At 42.7% G+C, this 20536-nt stretch overlaps 2 protein-coding genes across 8 annotated transcripts; one reads left to right on the top strand and one right to left on the bottom strand.

Annotated features, from left to right (window-relative positions):
- Nucleotides 1–6442: 6442 nt before the first annotated feature.
- Nucleotides 6443–11089, top strand: LOC123129017 (OVARIAN TUMOR DOMAIN-containing deubiquitinating enzyme 12). 7 transcript variants are annotated; one of them, XR_006463571.1, is made up of 12 exons: nt 6446–6812; nt 8065–8239; nt 8337–8423; nt 8508–8641; nt 9255–9328; nt 9503–9557; nt 9742–9816; nt 9916–9989; nt 10083–10131; nt 10234–10318; nt 10410–10529; nt 10624–11089. XR_006463571.1 is itself a non-coding variant. In XM_044549155.1 (12 exons), the coding sequence occupies exons 2-12, from the start codon at nt 8101–8103 to the stop codon at nt 10689–10691; spliced, it is 897 nt and encodes a 298-aa protein (XP_044405090.1). In that variant the 5' UTR covers nt 6446–6812; nt 8065–8100; the 3' UTR covers nt 10692–11089. The 7 variants fall into 7 exon arrangements, 5 of the variants coding, with proteins under 5 accessions (XP_044405089.1, XP_044405088.1, XP_044405087.1 ...); XM_044549155.1 differs by having other exon boundaries at nt 10410–10466; XM_044549154.1 differs by having other exon boundaries at nt 6443–6812; nt 8071–8239; nt 8337–8408; nt 10083–10318; nt 10410–10466.
- Nucleotides 11090–14135: 3046 nt separating this feature from the next.
- Nucleotides 14136–15795, bottom strand: LOC123131357 (protein C2-DOMAIN ABA-RELATED 5). Its single transcript, XM_044551049.1, has 3 exons — nt 15419–15795; nt 14967–15062; nt 14136–14828 (listed from the first exon to the last, which is right to left on the bottom strand). Exons 1-3 carry the CDS (start codon nt 15533–15535, stop codon nt 14538–14540), a joined length of 504 nt encoding a protein of 167 aa, XP_044406984.1. The 5' UTR covers nt 15536–15795; the 3' UTR covers nt 14136–14537.
- Nucleotides 15796–20536: the final 4741 nt, after the last annotated feature.

The following is a 20536-nucleotide window of genomic DNA, read 5'->3' as shown; positions in this document are numbered from 1 at the left end:
ACAATGAGGCCCCTCTGACCGAGCATTTTAGGAACGGGACGGGTGATGACTGATGCCGGCCGTGTCGGATCCAAGTCACCCTGACTAAGATCGGTCGCTGTGTGACCCTACGATCATTAATCAATTCGCTTCATTATGAATTCTTCCATCTGCTTTCTTTTCGTGGCCTAACAATCGGTCTCCGTCGTGGGACGATAAAGATTCGGCTATGCGGTTCGAACTGAATTTGTTATTTTTTGAAAGAGCATAAACGCTTGCTCGTGCATGTGTGTGGCCAGTAATAATAAGAAAATAAAAACCATGTGAGTCTCCTGCCACGTATGAAATGAGCACGGAGGCCTCGCTTTCGGATCTTACAACCAGAGCGGCGCACGCAAAAATTATTGAATCTTGCTTCGGTATCCGTCTCCCATTGACCAAAAACGTTGCTTCGGTATTCGTCTCCCATGACCGGTGACGAACGACGGAAAGAGATGCCTAAATGATGAACGGAAAATAAAGTATATGAATAGCAAAGGATGACGGTGGTATCCCGCAAGCATTCGTAGAGAAGAAACAAAAAAACCTTCCCGTCCTCGAGAAGCCGTTTACTAGTATGTGTAGGCGATAGGAGCATCTGCATCGTTTAGTGTTAAGCAGAAGCTATATGTGTGATGGTCTATTCGAAACCGAAGCCGAAAGGCGCATATGAAAGAGGGTAGAAGCTTATATGTTACAATTCTCACTTCATCTTACTTGTACACATTCTTTTTTTAGATAAGTTACCTAACACTGTCTTACGTCTCAACTTCCATGTGCTTCCATGAATGAAATAGAAGTGAAAGAAAAAAGAGTCATTTGGAAGAGACCAAAGTGGTGTATCCACTTCTTTTTCGAGGTTCTACCACCAGTCAGACAGGGTCTGGCAATACGGGTTACACTATAGTGCTAAGCTTTTTGCCAGAAGTCTTACATCTTGTAACACTGCTACAATATTTTTCTTAGCACTTTACCCATTGTTCAACACCTTGAGATACGGATGCTCTTAGATACGAGTACACACACCAAGGATATAAGATTATTAACTCGGCCCCTCCGTCCACCGATAATAGAGCTAATATTTTCAAAGAGTAATAAACCAAGAAAGCAAAAAATTCAACCAGTTCCATCAGTTCTATTGCGAATTTGCCGGTTACTCTCCGGCTCCTTGAAAAGAGATATGACAAAATAAAGAATAAAATAGAAAGTATACTACATAACTAAGGAAGACGGCGGTGGGCCACAAGCAAGCATTCGTGGTGGAGAAAAACTTCCTGTCTTCGAGAAGTCATCTAGTATGGGTGATAAGAGTGTCCACATCGCTAGGTGTTAAGCAGAAGCAAAATATGAGGTTGTCTATCATAGCACATACTATTCAGTATTAGATAAATTACTGAACAATGTCTTACGTGTCAACTACTATGTGCTTCCGAAGATGGAATAGAAGTAACATAAGAGTTATCAGGCAGTGAACAAATTGATGTGTCCACTTCTACCTTTCCAGAGGGCTCACCTCATATTTCTGACATACGGGTTATAGATGCTTTATGGTCTACTTTGGGTCCAAGGTTTTCTGCCACTGGTTCTTTGCACTATGTTGTTGTCAACGCCATTTTTCCTTATTGCTTTATCCTCTATTTAGCATCGAGATATAGATGATCCTAGATACGACGACCCACACCAAGGTTGTAGCCGCAGGCCCTCTGTCCGCCTATAATCGAGTTCATTATTATTATTTTGAAAAGAGAGCAGAAAGCCAAGAAAGTAAAGCAATTCAACCAGTAATCCATTGTTTTACAAGTTCATGGTGTCGGTCACTCTCAACCTCCTTAAAAAGATTATCATCCTTTCACCCTAACATTTAAAATTCGACATCAACCTTGAGTCTAGGTAAAAAAAACAAGAGAAATTCGGGGATGTTCATACATATATATATTGTCGGCAATAAGAAAATAAAAACCACACCATTCTTGTGCCACATATGAAACGATCATGGAGGTTTCACTTTTGGATGTACAACCTCAAAGTGGCTCACGCGAAAATCATTTAATGTTGCTTCGATATCCGTGTCCCATGACCGATGATGAACGATGAAAAGGGATGCCTAAATGATGAACGAAAAAAGAGGTATAAGAACTAAGGAAGACAGCGGTGCGCTACAAGCAAGTATTCATGGAGGAGAAAAATTTCCTGCCTCAAAGAAGCCCTCTAATATGGGTGATAAGAGTGTCTGCATCACTAAGCGTTAATCCAAAGCTAAAGGGAGAGGGCATGTCTGGTCCGGAGCCGAAGCCGAAAGGTGCGTCAGGTATATGAAAGAGAAAAGAAGCTTATATGTTACTATTCTTACTTCATCCTAACACACACAGTTTATTTTAACAGTGTCTTACTCTCAACTTCCATGTGCTTCCAAGTATGGAATAGAAGCAACAAAAGAGGGGAAGAGGGCAAATTGATGTGCCCATTTCCTCTGCGCGTTTTTTGTTTATTGTTTGTTTCTGACCATATGGGTTATAAATGCTCTAAGCTCTACTTTAGCGCTAAGATTATCGCCGTTATTTTTTCTTACCATCGAATCTCGTAGCATTTGTCACTAACCTTTTTTTTTCTCCTACTTCATCTTTCGTTTAGCACCTTGAGATGCAGACGCTCCTAGATGCGACAACACACGCCAAAGGCCATAAAATCGCGACCCCTTGTCTGCCCATAATCAAAATTTTCAAAGCACGAAAAGCCAATAGAGTAAAATATCGATGAGCAAACCCATTATTTTTGTTAGTTTATTATGGTGTCGGTCACTCTCTGGCTCCTTATAAAGATTATCATCTTTTAACCCTAAAGTTTAAAATTCGACATCGACGTCTAGTCTAGGTAAAAATAATAGACAAGAGAAATTCAGGGTCGTTTGGCTTTTTGTGGAGATTGAGTGTTACTTCGGTATTCGTTTTCCATGAAGGATGACGAACGATGGAAAGGGATGCCTAAATGATGAACGGAAAAGGAAATATAATACATAGAAGTAAGGAAGACGGCGGTTGCGCCGCAAGCTAAGTATTTTTTTTCTGAAAAAATTTCCAACCTATTCATCAACTGTCAAGATAGTACAAAGAATACCAGAAGTAAAAATTACATCCAGATCCATAGACCACCTAGCGACGACTACAAGCACTGGAGCGAGTCGAAGGCACGCCGCCGTCATCACCCCTCCCTCTTCGGGGCCGGACAAACCTTATTGTAGTAGACAGTCGGGAAGTCTTCGTGCTAAGGCCCCATAGGACCAGCGCACCAGAACAGCAACCGCCACGGATGAAGAGAATCGTAGATCGAAAGTATCCAACTTGTAGACACACGAACACAGACGAACGAAGACCGGATCCACGTGGATCCACCGAAGACAAACGCCGACCGAATCCCATGTGATCCGCCGGAGACAAACCTCCACACGCCCTTCGACGATGCTAGAAACACCATCGAAACAGGGGCCAGGCGGGGAGGACCTTATTTCACCCACAGAGAGCCGCCTCCGCCTCACATCTCTGAGAAGGATACAAACCCTAACAAAACTAAAAAAAGCATAAAAAGCGGAGCCCTCCTGCCGGCAAGGGCCGGGATCCACCGCGCCTCCATGGTCCTAAACCACAGGAGACGAGCTAAGTATTTGTGGAGAAGAAAAACTTCCTGCCTTCGAGAAACCATCTTACATACTCAAGCGGGATAAGAACATCCACATTACTAGGCGTTAAGCAAAAGCTCAAGGTGAATGGGTCTATCCGATCCTGAATCGAAGCCGAAAGGCGTGTGAGGCATAGGGAAAGAGGAAAGAAGCGTATGTGTTACTATTATCACTTCATCCGAACACATACAATTCTATTTTTAGATAAAAGTACCTAACAATGTCTTACGCCTCAACTTTTATGCCCTTCCAAAGATGGAATATAGGTAACAAAAGAGGGACAGAGGGGGCAAACCGATGTGCCCGCTTTGTCCGTGGGGTGTTTGTTTAGCATATGTTTTTAACCACACGTGTTATGGATGCTCTAAGCCCTACTTCGGCACTTATCACCTATATTACCATAGCATCTCGAAGTATTCCCTTGTCGCTAATCTTTTTGTACCGCGTTGTCCTTAGTTTAGCGCCCTGAGATGCGGATGCTCCTGGACGCGACGACATGCGCCAAAGGCCATAAAACCGCGGCCGCTTGTTTCCCAGAATCAAAATTTTCAAAACGCGAAAAGCCAAGAAAGAATACCAAGGAATAACCCGTTGTTTTATGAGTTTATTTATTATATGGTGCCGGTCACTCTCAACCTCCATAAAAAGATTATTATCATCTTTCCACCTAGAGTTTAAAATCCGGCATCCATCTAGAATCAGAGTTTTTTCAAAGCACAAAAAGCCAAGAAAGTGAAATACCGACGAATATCCCATTGTTTTATGAGTTTATTATGGCGCCGGTCAGTATCGGCCTCCTTAAAAAGATCATCATCTTTTCACCATAAAGTTTAAATTCCACATCGACCTCAAGTTTTCTATAGTCTGGTCTATAAGTAATAATAATAAAAATAGTAAACAGGGGAAATTCCGGGGGGCGGGGCCGCTTGGCTTTTAGCCACCGGCTGCGGCCAGCGGCGTACGTACGGGTCGGGAGAAAAGATGCCATTCCCGATGGCAGGCCCCCGGGCTGGCCGCATCCAGGGGCGCGTAGGGGGTACGATCCGCGGGGCCCGCCCGCCCGCGGGCGGGCTGACGGCCGTCAGATGCCGGGATAGATTCCCCTCGGAATCCGCGCGCTGCTCAGATGGGCCTGTGACGTCAACGCCCGCTGGCTCCCCCTGCCCCCGGGCGGGCCCCGGCCCGCTGACGCGATTCCACTGGTCGACGGATGCCTCGATGGGACGGACTCTCCCTCCTCCTCTGCGACTCCCACCCTGCGCTTCCCTGGAATTTGTCTCCGGTCCTGTATATGTACGACCGATAGGTGCGGTTCAATTCGAACGTTGTTTGGTACTACCACCACTAGTAGAGCTTTTCATGCGTACACGTGTTAAACTTGGTTGATGGCGAGCATTATTGTATCCTGTTGGTACATAGGCTTTCCTTTGACAAGCAACGTGCCGAAGTTCATGTGTCAAACAAAAAGAAATTGTGCAAAAGTTGCCAAGTTGGCGCTTTTTTTCCACCCTCTTGATACCAATCAAGAGACCCTCTCGCTTATGAAGAAGATTGAATGAAATGTTACTCCATGCATAGATGGTCGACGATTCTGATCGCTTCTTACAGGGCCTAGGTGAAAATCGACCTTGCCTACAAAATATAACAATCTGGACACTTTCGGTCGGTCGGGTGCTAGCCTAGATGTGTGGCGTTATCGTCTTTTCGCGGGTGTGGCACATGCCTTAGTTCGGAGGGGCCGATCGATTTTGTTTTTTTAGCATTCAATCATCTTTTTTTGCCACGCGCTATCTTGAACTTTTTCAAATGCTTCATTGTTAAAAGAATATCCAAAACAGTTCTTTCAATAAATAAGCAGTGGCGTGCAAGTATTTGTGCCATGCATGTATGAGCAATAGTACAATCATTAACATTGTCATAAATACAGCGGTACCCTTTAAGCAACTCATTGTCCCTACAACAAAAAACGACCAGACAAATCGAAGAATCAAAAGCATACATACTTCTTGACAACACTTGGCCAACTAATACCAGCGCGCCAACCATGGATTCATTCGGCTTTTCCGAGTTATCGGTACCTTGTTATAACCAGCTCCGGCGCAAACCCGGTGTGTGCTTTTTACAAAGGACCGATCCGCTGACGCCAAATCTCATTTCCTCGCAACAAATAAATGAAAAGAAAATGCATGACAATCAATGACGTCATCGCGGCGCCAATCCTTCTTCCTTGCGCTCAACATGTAAACACAAACCGAAGCGTTCGACCCATATCAACCACGTCACCGTCAACATCGCACACCCTTATTCTAAGTCTCCACCAGGAGGGCGCAAACACAATGGGTAACAAACAAATCGAAAGGGCCGCCGCGCGGTACGTCGTGTTGTGTCGCGTCGTCATCGACCGGGCGCAGCCCGTCTCTCAAGAAAGGAGGCTACACCATTGTTGTTACCCCCCACCAGTCTATTCCAAACATGGTCATATCTGGCGGGTTTTTTAAGTTTTTAAAAAGCCACCACCATGTGTTCTTCTCCCTTGTGACAAGGAGCCGGTCATTGCTTCAAAAAAAAAAGGAGCCGGTCATTAACAAGTTCCATGAGGCGGCCGGACCGGCCGGAGAGAAGAATAGAAAATCGTGTTGCTCACTCCGAGGGCCTCTGGAGCAATAAGAAGCAACCTCGAGGTCGTTTTTGTTAAACAGCCACCCCCCACCCCCTCTACAGTACATCGAGTACTATAAACAGCAGAGGCCGCGTGCCAGCCGAAAGAGAGCGAGTGAAGAAAATATTAAAAAAATAAAAATAAGCTCCGCCTCTCTCCTCCCTCTCTCTCGCGCTCGATTCACACCACACCTCTCAGGAACTCCTCCTGCTGCTTCCTCCTCAATCCCCCAATCCGCCGGCCGAGCAATTTCCCCATGCTCCAGGCCTCCCGGATGACCCCCGCCCCGACCCGCCGCTCCCTCTGCTGCTGCTTCGCCTGCTCGCTCAATCCCCCCGGAGCCGCCGTCGCCCGCTAGTCCTCGCCGGGGGAGCAGAAGATCCGGTCTTGGACCCCGCCTCCGTCGCCGCCGTCGTCGTCGTCGTCGTCCCGCGTGGGGCTGATCGTTCTGTGGAGCTCGAGGTTAGTGCGCCTCGCTTTCTCTGATTTCCCCTCTTGTTCATCGATGCCGGCGGCTCTCAGGAGGGGGAATTGGGACGCGATCCCGAGCTTATCTCCTGCGCCGATTTTATCATTATTATCTTGCTTTGTCGACTGCTTTATGTTCGATTATTATCGAAGCCGCGTTGATCTTGTTGCAATTTATGAGCCGCTGACGATGCTCTGTTTTGTCCGTCTGCGAGGCTCCAAAACTGAAGAAATTGGTTGTATGTGGTAGCTTGTGCCAACAAAAAGGAATGCCTTTCCCCCCTTTTATTTTCTCTGTACAAATGATTTGCCCCATGAACATAAAGGAGCAAAGCCGCAGCCTTGCCTGCTAAGGTTGCTTCAATCCCGGTTCCATGATTGTTGATGCCGCTTTTCAGGACAACACCGCCCGTTCGTTCCCTCGTTTTCTGACTGGGTTATTAGTATTATTATAGTCTTGCAACTTTTCCACCATTTTTCCTCGTGAGGCAGCCACTAACTCTGCAGGAATAATTAATAATCTTGCAACTTTTCCACCATTTCTCCTGTTGAGGCCGGCAGCCGCTAACTCTGCAGGAAAACAGGGTAGCTAGAAACAGTTATTGATATCTGTTGTTAATCCATACTAGTATTTGTTATTACCAGTTTACATATATCATATTTTGAGCGGACAGCAGTAGGTGAGGCCCTCATTTAGCAATTGATACCGAGCACGTCAGCCGTTCCTATCAAAGAAATTTAAGGTGGATATCACCTGCAGTTAGTTCGCTCTCTGAACGGCCTCCCAAGCATAATCAGCAGTTATGGCCTTTGATTGGATTATGGGACTATTCCAGCTTTTTTGTTTTGCTAACGTGTGATGGGAGTCATCATATTGGGTTGTTCAATCAGTGTACGACAAATCAAAAGGGCCTTTGATCTTGCATGTTATTAGGTTGTTGATTTGGTTGCTTAGACTGATAAGAAGTTGTGCTAATAATATCTTATAATGTGGTAGTGGTCCCTGGAGGAGGATTGCGTACTAATCTGTTAGTTTTCTCTGATCTGTCGTAATCGTGACTAGTGTATCAAACACATTTAGTTAGAGTGCTCCTAACGTGATGACTCAAATCATTCATTTATGTCAAATCTGTCACCAGTCCTTGACTTTGTTGCAGCCACGCAAAATTAGCCGTATATCACGCATTTTCTGTTCTTCTTTTGGTGTTCATTCCCTTATGCTAAAATCACTGAATCTACTTGGTAGGGGCAGTGCTTTTGACCGAGAATTTGAGCCCAACGGATGAACATGTGCGAGAAAGATCAAAATTTCCACTGGGCCTACGACCTTTTCCATGACCCCTTTGCCGCTCCCAACAGCTACTATGGACATCCTAATGGTTACAGTGACAACAGCTATTGTGACTACAATTATGCTAGAGGTAGTTTTGTGGAACGTCGTGCAATTCTTTTATGCAGAAGTCATGAAAAAAAGGAGACAGTATTGAGTTCCTCATGTGTATATTTTTGGTTCTGCAGATGCATCACATCCCGATGAGACATATTTGCATTCTTCCGCACTTACGTGTGATATGTACAACCCACAAGTAGGCATGTACCATCCTGGTAGTGAAAATATCCATAGTCTGGTTCAGCCTGTACCTTTTGCATTTTGTGCTTTCCCTCTTAATGTTTTTTTGTGTGTTCCAGGAAATGTTGGTGGGCAGGAGCATGAGGCAGTCTATGTAGATCCGTCTAGTTCCTCTTCATACCCTGGCAGCGACGACTGTTATGAAATGGAGGAAGAAGTAGGAAAGAGATTTTACCCCATGGTCCCAGTTCCCGTGAGTCTATTGATCCTTAGTAACAGTGTTGTTCCGCTAAGATTGATTTCCCTCCTTAGTATCTAGAATAAACGAAGCTTTGCTTCCAAGGAAGCTTGGTAAGTCCCATGTTTGCTCACTGACTAAAGTAGCTACTAAGCAATGGCCAAAGTAGGTAAGATAATTGACAGAATACCTGTGCACATGTAGCTAAAATCTCAATGGACAATTACACCAATATGTATGTCAGTTGGATAATTGATTGTGAATACTACTTACTTTAATGGACAGTGTGATAAGAAATTCTTCCAAAAGTCTCTAAATACATTGTAAGGTGAATTAAATTCAGATATTCTTAACTCCATGTTAAAATTCGGCAACGTCCAGATGAAAACTACTAGGTTCAATTTATAGAGTTTTGCATACAAAGCTGTGATTGCTGCCTTTCTTATAGTTTCATGGGAATAAATTATTACTTGTACCTTCAGTATGGGAAAAAGGCTGCAAGTTAAAACTGCTATTTGCACACTTAATCAGCATTCTTTTCTTTTCCGACATGTTTATGCATCTGTTATTAGCTTTGGTTCCATTACACTTACAACTATGATTAAACAATTTATTTTGCCCTCTCCAGCATGTCCCTAAAATTAATGGTGAAATTCCATCACTCGACGAAGCCACCATGGACCATGAAAGGCTGTCAGACAGGTCTGTCTTAAATCTCACTTCTCATGGGTTCCTTTTGATAGTAAATGCTGCGGAAACATTAAATTTATGAGGGATTGGATGTACTAGAATAAGTTTGATAATGTTTCTTCTTAACTTTCTAAATAGAGTGTCCACGTGTGTAGTTCAGTAATATTTACATGTATATTGTTGTAGGTTGAGGCTGTATGAACTAACTGAGAACAAGGTGAAAGGTGATGGCAATTGTCAGGTTTGTACTTAGTGCCATCCATCCTCACCTGAATACTTAGTTTTATTTTGCTGAAATAAGCATAGTAGCAGCAGTAGTTGGGTCAGTTCTCTTGAGTTATTCCATCATTCATGACTTACTGTCAGACCATGTAGTACATAAGCCACAACCAATTGATGCTAATCTAACCTTCTCAATTCCACAGTTCCGTGCACTATCAGATCAGCTGTACCAAACTCCGGACCACCATGAGTTTGTGAGGGAGCAGATAATTAGCCAGGTAATCGACAGTAGTAATCTTTCTTTCGTGAATCATGATCCTTAGCTTTATTCTTTGTTTTCACACTTTCATCTTTGGCTGATAAATAATCATTTCCAGCTTAAAAGTAACCGGGAAGCCTATGATGGATACGTCCCCATGGCATATGATGAGTATCTGGAGAAAGTATCGCGGTAAGCTCAACAGTTCAAAAACTGTTCATGACTAGTACAAATTAGTCACATGTGAATGCTTCCCCAACTAATATCTTGTGCATAAACTGACAGAAATGGTGAATGGGGTGACCATGTGACTTTACAGGCTGCTGCTGACAAGGTGCTTATATTTGTCTTACTCATGGGCATAACATATATCACAGCTGGCAGGGGCTGTACTTTACTAATGCCCATTCTAACGCAATTCGACAATCTGTTGCAGTACGGAGTGAAGATTTTCGTCATGACCTCATTCAAGGATACGTGCTACATCGAGATCCAACCCAAGGTTCAGAAGTCCAACAAAGGTATGCAGATGATTAATTTTCTTTACAGTTCCAAGTGGGTTGGTTTTGACACTTAACTCTGCACTCTGTTATTTTTTTTCTCTGGTTTCAGTGGTGTTGTTGAGCTTTTGGGCGGAGGTTCACTACAACTCGATATTTCCACAGAACGGTGAGTAGCATGCCTGCCTGCCATTGGCATACATGCAATGCGTGTCCAGTCCCCGTCGCAAACGTATGCAACCAACATTCCACACCGACACCGCGATCTCTGCCTTGTAACAGTAATCGCTGAAACCCTCTCTGTCCTATGGTTTTGTTGCCAACAGACGCTCCGAGGTTGCATCACACGGCGAAGAAGAGGAGATGGTGGCCGTTCTCGCAGCACCACCATTGATGAGGCTCTCTTCCCCCGCCTCGGCGCGTGTACTCTGACGGCGTTCCGGCATGCAAAGCACTCTTGTTTCTCCACCGAGATGGATGGCCCCGGGGCGCACTCCTGGTCGTCCCGGGAGGGGTCGCCGCGGCGGCGTGCGCTCGCTCTGACAGGAGGAGAGAAAAGAAAAAGGCGTTATGGTTGTCTGAGATAATATTATAGATACTTGGAATGGAAGGAATAATGAACATGCGACCTGTCCCGTATATAGTTTTGGGTCGCACTGCAGGCTCTGTTGTGTATTTACATACAAAATTTTGCCGGAATGAGGCTGCATACAGTTAATCATTCATTTGGAATACAAATGATATGGATGGTGATACTAATAATAATAACTGGGTGGAGGCAGTGTTAAAGAATCTGTCGAGTATTTGCGATGTTCTTTTTAGAATGGATCTGTTTGAGATGTCTTTGATTTGGTCCGGGAAGAGAGTTGCTCGGTTAGTTTTTTTCTGTGTGAGAAATGTTGCTCGGTTAGAATTTTTTTTTTGGAGGTTGTGAAGCGTCTGTTGTGGAGGCCAAAGTACTAACCCGAGTGGCACCTAGTAACCACGGGGATCAGAGAGAGCCCATTGATCATTTTGCGTCTTTTCGCAAAGAAAAAAGATCATTTTGCGTCAGTGGAGGCCCATGAAACATTCTCAAGAGGTTAGGGCTAGTTAAACGGTGCGGGCCTCGGCTGCATTTGGCCATCCAAGCATGTCAATTTTCCTTTCGCTAAAAAAATAGCATGTGAATTTCCTCAATAAAATAAAATAAATCAAAGATGTAAATTTTCCTTCCACTAAAAAAACATATGTAAATTTCCCTCAGTGAAATAAAATAAAATACAACGCATATACTTTTGTCTCAAAATAAAATAAAATCCATGTATGTCAATAAAGCATAGTCTCCGATCACGGTTTCAATGTCAGAATAAATGAGAACAAAACATCATATTTTTGGGAAATACTTTCTCCGTCCCAAAATAAGTGACTCAGTACAAAGTTGAGTCACTTATTTTGGGACAGAGGGAGTACAAAACATCATTATTTATGAAAAAGGAAGAAGAAAAAGAGGTTGACCTGCAATTGATTTTTGCTGTGAGTCAGACGGGAAAGAGATGGATGCATTCAAACAAGGCGTAGTAAGTATTTTTTTCTCAATGAATTAAATGAATGAGGTGTCCAGGCGCAGGGGTCTCGAACCACTACGATTCCTGCCTTGGTGGGTCGGACTGAGGACCCCTTGGTCGGTTCCATCGTGGGCCATGTTGTGCGGCCCATGACGATTATACGCGAGACTCGGGAAGACTTGTTGTACAAGCCGAACATATCGAAGCCATGGAGGAATCTACCTCCATCGATGTAGCCGGCTAGGATCTATACCCCTAGGACCCCCGGTATGTTATGTAAGCTCGTGGCGGAGCTCGTTGATGATAACATACAATCCCTTAGTATTCATCTGTACTTTGTACACACCCCAGTCACAATGTGCATGCGGGCCCGAATTGGGTAAATATTGCTCCTTATTTTCCCTCCGACCTAATAGCTACGCTAGGGCACCCTACCAAGGGATCTGCCGGGTTTATCTGCGACAACGAAGAAATAATAATTGATGAAAACACTTTTACTGTTTATCGGGACATTATGTACCAAAAGAAAAAAGTAGGGTCAAGCTTGATAATCGTTGGGTTGTACCACATCATTTGGTCTTGCTGGAGAGGTCCAGGCCCGTATAAATGTTGAGTTGTGTAACAAGACAAATTTGTTGAAGTACCTATTCGACAATCTTATTAAAGGCCATGATTTTGCTTGCGTAAGATTTTGACCTGTGTTCGAGCCTCCCTCGTTTGTTGCCCTAGGTGTTAGGTGTTCCAACTGGTAGAAATGAGATTGGAATTTATCAAGTATAGGTAATTTTCTTTGCTTATTTGTATTTTCTTCTATCTCATATATGGATTTTTAAACCATTTTCCCTATTGATGTGTATGACTTCCTTTTATTTCAGGTACTTGTGTGCTTGCGAAGCATATTGGCACATGTTTGCCTTTGCTATACGTGATAGGGAACATTTGGTTGAAAGATTAGTTGTCCATCTCCCTGATATGAATAGGGTCATATTTCACCAATATTCTCGATTGGAAAAAGTAATTAAGAAACCCAATGCACATAAAACAACGCTCACCGAATGGTGTGCGATAAATCAAGAACATGAAGACCCAAGATGTTTAACTTATTTGAAGTTACCTTCCGAGTGAACTTGGGATAGTTCTAACAGAGTTTGGACTAGGAGACAGAGAAAGAAGAAGTTAGGTGGATGAATTGGTCGTATTCCGCCCCCGCGGGTTCTCGTTGTCCCTGGTGCTTTCTTCTCTGCAACGCCCTCCCGCAGCTGCTTCCTCCACACCAAACTCGCGTGCCGCGGCGCCCCTGTGGCCGCCTCTCTCGCTCTCTACTCCCGCATCCGTGCCGCCGTGTCGCCTACTTACTGGGACCTCGGGTCTATCAATGGTGTAGTGTATGGCACTTTCATAAGCATGCGGGGCTCAAGGCTTACTTGGAGATGACAACGAATGGTTTAAGCTTCTTGAAGAGACTATTGTGTGTGCTACTCCCATTTCAACTAAGGCATCTTTTTATTAACGGCGGAGAGGCAAATTTGAGCATGCTTCCAAATTAGGGGTAAATCTGAGTAGGTGGTTCGAGTAGGGACAAAAAATGCAAACGACCCTTTTTGAAATACAAGTGAGGGTTTAAACAACCTCATTTCAAACTAAAGCAATGACCTGAAATGCAATATAGGTCATAATTAAAAGCACAAATTAAAATAATGGTTTGCTGCATTTGGATGTTACACAACACATCAGAACATCAACCGTCGCCGATGAAGTTCGAAACGATCCAACCTGTAGACGCATGAGCGCAAACGAACGAATACTGGATCCATGCAAATCCACCGAAGAATAACATCGACCGAATCCCGCGAGATCCGTTGGAGACACAACTCCACACGCCGTCCCACGATGCGAGAGGCACCGCCGGGACAGGGCTATGCGGGGAGAACCTTATTTCATCCTCAAGAAGTCGTTGCCGCCTCGCCTTCTTGAGCAGGATATAAACTCTAAGTAGGCTAAACAACCACTATAAATGAAGCATGGGCCCTCCCTCCATCAAGGGTCGAGATCCACCGTGCCTCCATGGCACTAAGGCCACACAAGACGAGGTAGATCGGCGGCGGTGCCAGTGAGGGGCGAGGCAACCCTAATCGCATGGGGGCCTTTCTTTAGTTCTCGGGAAGAAAGAAAACGTCAACAGAATAATATTCTGTTAGCGGTAACATACTAGTCTCATTATATATATATCAAGGTTCAGGGTGATGTTTAGAGCAAAAGCTGAAATTTGACATGGCGTGCATACTCTGTAAGGTCAAAATTATTATCAATTAAATGTGTGTTGACAATATGATCGATGGCAAATTAACATGGAGTGGCTATATATACAGGTGTCTTAGGACAAAATACACCCTTTTGTATTAAAAAAGCCATACAACATATGCAGAACCAAAACTGAAAGCAAGCATTACCCCCAGTAGTATAAGTCTATCACATGCCTTGCGTAACACCCATTGTGATGATCTGCGGATCTCACCAAGACGTTGCTCATATTATACACGCACCGTCCGGGTGAGATCCACAAATCATTACAGTGGGTGTTATGTAAAGAATGGGACAGACATCGCTTAATTATTTTCATAGCTCATATATAGAGGAAACAAACATTACGATCACAAAAGGCAGGCAATAGCTGGCCTCCCCTGCAAATCAAATCACCGCGACATGCCTGGGGGGAGGTTAACCCACTCCAGGTGCATGATGAGCTCGCCAGTGTCGGTGTTCCTTAGCTTGAGGGCCATATTCTGAGTGACCTTCCCGTCTTTCCACATGATGTGGCTGTCAGCCGAGTAGCTGTTCTCCTCGTTAGGTTGGAACGTCTTCATCACCGTGTCATCACGGACATGGGTCAGGTCCTTGACGGCGATCTCGACAAAGTCGAGGATGCTGAACTCTGCATCGCCCATGGTGTCATCCTTGGTGAAAGTGTCGTGGTCAAAGACTTCCTGTGACGGAAATAAAATGAGATCCCAAAGGTTGGTTTTAGGAGCTAAGAGATATGAAATGTTGTATCATCAGAGTAGAGTATATTGGCGGTGAGTTTGTGAAATCCTGATTCGGAGGGAGATGTTGATCAAACTTACAATCTTAACGGGGAGCGTCCAGTTTGTGATAGACAGGGTGAGCTCCTCGTTCCATTCTGGGTTGATGGTTTTATATTTGATGCTCGACTTCACTTTCTGCACATTTACATGAAAAGAAAAGAAAATCCGGGTAAAAAGAGAGAAAGAGAGAGAGAGTGGTTTTAATTGTTGATCTGAATCGATTACTCATGAATGAAATTGAAGAAACAAGCAGATCTGAATAGATCGTCTGCTTGTTTCATCCGCCTCGGATATAGCTGGCACCAAGCAGATCTGAATCGATCATCTGCTTGGTGCTAGCTATCTACCGGGTGAAATTGAAGAAACAAGATTAATATAAAGAAAGCATGCATGAATTTTAGATGTAGCATGCACTCGGCCCATTGTTATTACTCCTACTTGATGATCGATCGATCGATTGATCTAGAGGCTGGACGAGAAGAAGTAGGAACCTGCTGTCCGAGGCGGATGACGACGTAGGGGTCGCTGCTGTGGGAGAGGGGGTCGCAGATGGCCAGGTTCAGCCCGCGCACCACCTTCACCTTGAGCAGCCCAAGCAGGCGCTCCATGGATCGATTAGATCGAGGAGCTACCAACAACAAGAAGATGGATCCCGGTCCGGGGGAGAAGAAGATGGATCGTCGTCGTCGTCGTCGTCGTCGACGTTACGTTGCTTTACGCGAGTGGCGGAAACGCCGGGGAGTCGTTAAAACTCGGAGACGGATTAGGCCTATGCATATGCAGATGCATGCATCCAACCTGGGAATGGGAGGCCGGGGAGCGGCGTTCCTTCCGTCCAACAACGCATGCCCACTCTCTATTTCTGAACTGCTCATATCCACCGATTCCATTTAAGGTCGTGGGTGCGTTTTCTTCAGCTGATGGGACTGACTTGTCACAAACGAAACTAAGGTCGTGACATCTGTGATTTCTTGGCCATGTGTACGTAGGTTCCGACGAAGGAGACATCGCCGTGCCGCCCGGGTCATTGCACATGTCCTTCTCGGCGATCTCGATCGACTGCAAATTAACAGCTGGACCTTTCATTTGGGACCCTCCTAATTAACTGGTGAACATTCGCCAGGGGAGGTGGCACAAGCGAACGATTCGATGGAATTTTAGTTGTGATGAAGTGGGGAGCAGTGGCTTTTTTTTTCAGAAGACATGGCATTTTCTTCCTGAGAAGGCAATTTTTGTTCAAAAACTGATATCATTTAATCTTGTTTTACAACTAAAACTGCCAGCAAAGATGGTTCGCTTGCCACCCTCCTTACAACGAACGTTCGCCAGGTTCATTTATTCACGTCCGTGTACCTCATAAGCAGATCCTCAGATCTATAGATTGTTGTGCAATGTTAAAATTAACACATGTAGTTTATCTAGATCACACACATAGCATAGAGGGGTTCATCATATATGTCACCGGACTACCAAAATTTGACAACTTCTACTAAACCAACAAAAAAGTTCTCCATTTTCATTGTTTTCTTCTTTTCCATTGGCTTTCATCGTCTTTTTTTGTTTCTTTTTCAGTTTTTATTGGTTTTTTTTACTCTTATGTCATTTTTCATCGATTATTTCTTTGTTCAACACATACCTACTCTTTTCAATACACAATGTATATTTTTAGATTACACGCGAAATATATTGTTTTTTTTCCTGTGAAAAGATCAAATCTATTATAAAAATTCAGCGGAAGTACAAAGCATCTCAAAGATAATAAAAAATTACATTGAGATTCCGAGACCAACGAACGACCACTACCACCGCCAGAACAAGCCACCGACGCGACGTTGTCGCCGCTCCACTATCGGAGCCGGCTTGACCTTGCCGATGATAGTCGGGAAGTCTCCGTGCAAGTGCCCCTAAGGACCAGCGCCTTGGAGCTGCAGTCATCTACGTTGAACCCTTACATAGATCATAAGCACCTCACACAAAATCTCGCCACATGACGAGAAATCATAACCTCATCGCCCTAAGGATATGGCAGGAATCTACGTCGAAGCTCCGTCTACTACGTCCAAACGGATAAACTCGATGAGGATCAGAGCCCGGAAGACAAACTCAAAGAAGTAGCGTCGACATTCGTTTGAGCGCCGCACCTGCGATGAATAAAGCCTAAACTGCTAAACGGAGAGAAGGCACCGGGATTGCCCTCCCTGCGCTCGCCGGCGAAGTCTAGAGGGGAGAGTTTGCCCTAGCCGCCTAGGGTTAGGGAGGAAAACGAGAGGAAACTTTTTAGAACATTTTTTTTCTTTAATACATTGTTGAACACTTTTTTTTTACTATATGGTAAAAAAAATTCAACGGAAACACTAAAAATGTGAAGTCAGATTTTTAGGCATGACAAATATGATGTTTTTCATGGCATTTTATATTGGCACGATGATGGCAAATTTAGTTCGCAAGCACGACAATTTTCTGATAAAAAAGTAAACTGGAGTGGATTTTTCATGCTCGCTGACTAAACTTGCCATCCTCAAAGAGCATAATTTGCCATGAAAAATTGTCAACTTTCCATGGTAAAAAATCCGCCGTTAGATTTGCAATGGAGTCTTTTCAAATAATTGGTGAACATATTTTACTAGGAAAAAATATTTCTTACACATGCAATGTACTTTTTCCATATACATCAATAACATTTTTATACAAGTTTAGAAATGTTATGAAATTTTCAAATAAATAATTCACATTTGTTTAATAATAATTTTTTATTTCTACATTTTTTAATAATCACTTTTTGTTTCTACATTTTTAATATACATCAAGAACATTTTTATACTTGATTAAAATTTTTAATACATGATTAGCATATTTAAATACAGAGATTAACATTTCTTTCACATACATGTTTGGGCCTCCTTTGGTTTGTAGCAACTTTCTAGGAATCTCATAAGATAGGATTTTCGAAGGAAATATTTCTATGGAGCCCTTTGGTGTGTAGGAATGAATTCCTATTTCTATATAGGATAGGAATCGATCCTTCACATTTCAAAGGGAAAAAATATTGAAAGAATTCCTTATTTAACACTATTTTAAATTGTGTTTCTCTATTTAACACTGAAAAACTTTTTCTTCCCTATGTAACACCAAGTGTAAATTTTATGCCCTTTATAACACTTCCGTACATTTTTAGGTTTAACGGTGTTAGATTGCATGTAAAAAGACATTTTTGCCCTTACACATAGAGCTCTTGCATGTGTGTTCAACTAGCGACGTGAGTGGAAGAAAGCTTTGCTGTGTGCGGCTCATTCGGCTTGGGTTGCAGCGACGTGCAGGATGCAGTGCTCACCTCCGGGACCTGGGCTATGGCAACAGCAGCTGTGGCAGCACGACGGCATGTGCCTACGGTTATACGGTATGCATGGAGCTCACTGTGGCGTGGCGCGCAGCCGGCGGCAGGCGAAGGGTGGAGCAGTGGCACTATGAGACGAGTGGGGCCAGTGCTGCGTAGGAAAGCAGAGGCCGGGAGCAGCGCAAGTGCCAGCAGGGTCACATTTCTTTTCTTATCCGCGATGAGCTTTTTTTTTTTTGCGAATTATCCGCGATGAGCTTTAACGGCAGGTTAAATATATATGCACGATTGGTCATGAAGCTGGTGTATGCATGTGCTCGTACGTGCTATCTCTTGATGGATTGTTGCTGCATGTAAACTTTTTTTTGACGGGTTGCTGCATGTAACCTTAGCTAATTAGCTTTGCCTCACATATGACCGCACCATACCATGTGCGCATGCGTATTCGGGTATTCGTGTGCTGTCTTGTATGCGTATACACCCAATACACCCGGCTAATCATACATGCATGCAAGTATTGAAATTTTGGTCAAAAATCACATTAGAGGCAAAAGGGTCTTTTCAAGTGTTATTTAACACCGTTAAGGCTCAAAATAGACGGAAGTGTTATAAAAGGCATAAAATTTAACCTTGATGTTAGATAAGGAAGAGAAATATTTTCAGTGTCAAACAGGGAAACAAAATTTAAGACAGTGTTAAATAAGGAATTCTCTCAAAAATATTAGCCTAGACTCAATAGAAAAATTCCTATCCTATGCGTCAAATGATATGTCTTTCTCCATAGGAATTGAGATTCATGTCATCTCACTTCCTATGATTTTCCTATTCCTATGAAATTCCTATCCTAAGAACCAAAACAGGTCTTGATGTTTAATTTTTTCACAAACACCGTATATTTTTCATATACAAATGATTTTTTATATATGTTTAAAAAGTTTAGAAATATTTATTAACATTTTTATAGAGTTACATACATTTTTTATAAAATTTCTTTTCTTTTTTTAAATGTCACAAACAATTTTCTTTATGCTATCAACCATTTTTTAATTAAGCTAACAATGTTTTAAATTGCCTTATCACTTTTTTGAAATTAAAAGTTTTAGTTAGTTTTACATTTCCAAATATATATATTTACAAGTTTTTATTTAATAATATTAAAATGAAAAGAACATAGTGAAAAACAGAGAAAAAAATTAATTAACCTGGAACTTACCTGGGTCGGCCCGGTCGCAATGCCTGATGCGAGCGCTCCCTGAGACCTCCTAAATATCACCTTGGGCGCCAGTTAAGGGAACGGGCGCTGACGCACGCGAGTATATGGGCCACCCATCTGAGTTTTCAAAATTGTTTACCTAGTGGACCAGCGCCCGTTGACTTTCCCTTCTTTATCATTTTCTAATTATTATTTTCTCATTATGATATATATCATGTATTTTTCACGTGAAAAAGTATGTGTTAGCTAAAAAATTCACATCAACTTTGGTTAATTTGCTTATTTACCGAATCCGAACTATATCAATGTATAATACCATATAAACCGAAGAATAAAAACCATATAAACTTAATCGAATCAAACAGAAAAATTCGAATGCACACCACTGCCAAGGAGAGTTGACCGTTGACTTCTCAGAAAAAAATGTTCACAAAAAACTAAAATAAATTTCAGAATTTGAAAAGGTAAAAAATTGGGAAAAGCTCATGATATTTAGAAAAAATATTCATGAATTTGGAAAAAAGTTCAATACTTCGAAATTTTGTAATTTTTTTAAAAACCAGTAATTTGATAAGGAAGTTCACAAAGAGTTTTAAAAAAAGTTTGTAATTTGAAAGAAAAACACGAAATTTAAAAAAGATTACAAAACAATAGAAAAAATAGTTTTAAAAAAGATTCACGATTTTGAAGAAAGTTCACGACTTGAACAAATTTCGTAATCTGGTGAAATATTTACAGAAAATTGACAATTCCGTGAATTTGAAAATTTCAAAAAATTGAAAAAGTTCTTAAACTTGCGAAATTTTTTTAATACGAAATTGTTCACCCCTTTGAAAAGTAAATAAAAAGAAAAATATAAAATGAAAATAGAGTAAAACCCATGCCAGCAAAAACCACAGGGAAAAAAACTCCCAGAAAAACTTGGCGGAAAAAAACTGCGGGGAAAAACCTATATGGCCAGCCCATTTTTCACGTAGTGCCGGGAGGGGGTGTGGGCCAGTTAGTGCAATTGCCTGTAACTGGCGCTTAACGTGCGAAATAGGATATGGGGCGCTTGGAGCT

This window comes from Triticum aestivum, chromosome 6A (assembly GCF_018294505.1).
Source record: "Triticum aestivum cultivar Chinese Spring chromosome 6A, IWGSC CS RefSeq v2.1, whole genome shotgun sequence".
In the NCBI taxonomy this organism is placed as follows: domain Eukaryota; kingdom Viridiplantae; phylum Streptophyta; class Magnoliopsida; order Poales; family Poaceae; genus Triticum; species Triticum aestivum.
The sequence above is the reverse complement of the archived record's forward strand: the minus strand, read 5'-3'. Positions and strand labels throughout refer to the sequence as shown.

What these genes read in the sequence shown, in the direction of transcription:
- LOC123129017 (XM_044549152.1), top strand. Translation starts at nt 8,101, where the DNA reads ATGAACATGTGCGAGAAAGATCAAAATTTCCACTGGGCCTACGACCTT. An exon ending in CATGAAAGGCTGTCAGACAG is followed by an intron (nt 9,329 to 9,502) that starts GTCTGTCTTAAA and finishes ATATTGTTGTAG; the next exon opens with GTTGAGGCTGTATGAACTAA. An exon ending in CTCGATATTTCCACAGAACG is followed by an intron (nt 10,467 to 10,623) that starts GTGAGTAGCATG and finishes TGTTGCCAACAG; the next exon opens with ACGCTCCGAGGTTGCATCAC.
- LOC123131357 (XM_044551049.1), bottom strand. Translation starts at nt 15,535, where the DNA reads ATGGAGCGCCTGCTTGGGCTGCTCAAGGTGAAGGTGGTGCGCGGGCTG. An exon ending in TCATCCGCCTCGGACAGCAG is followed by an intron (nt 15,063 to 15,418) that starts GTTCCTACTTCT and finishes GTAAATGTGCAG; the next exon opens with AAAGTGAAGTCGAGCATCAA. An exon ending in GGACGCTCCCCGTTAAGATT is followed by an intron (nt 14,829 to 14,966) that starts GTAAGTTTGATC and finishes TTTCCGTCACAG; the next exon opens with GAAGTCTTTGACCACGACAC.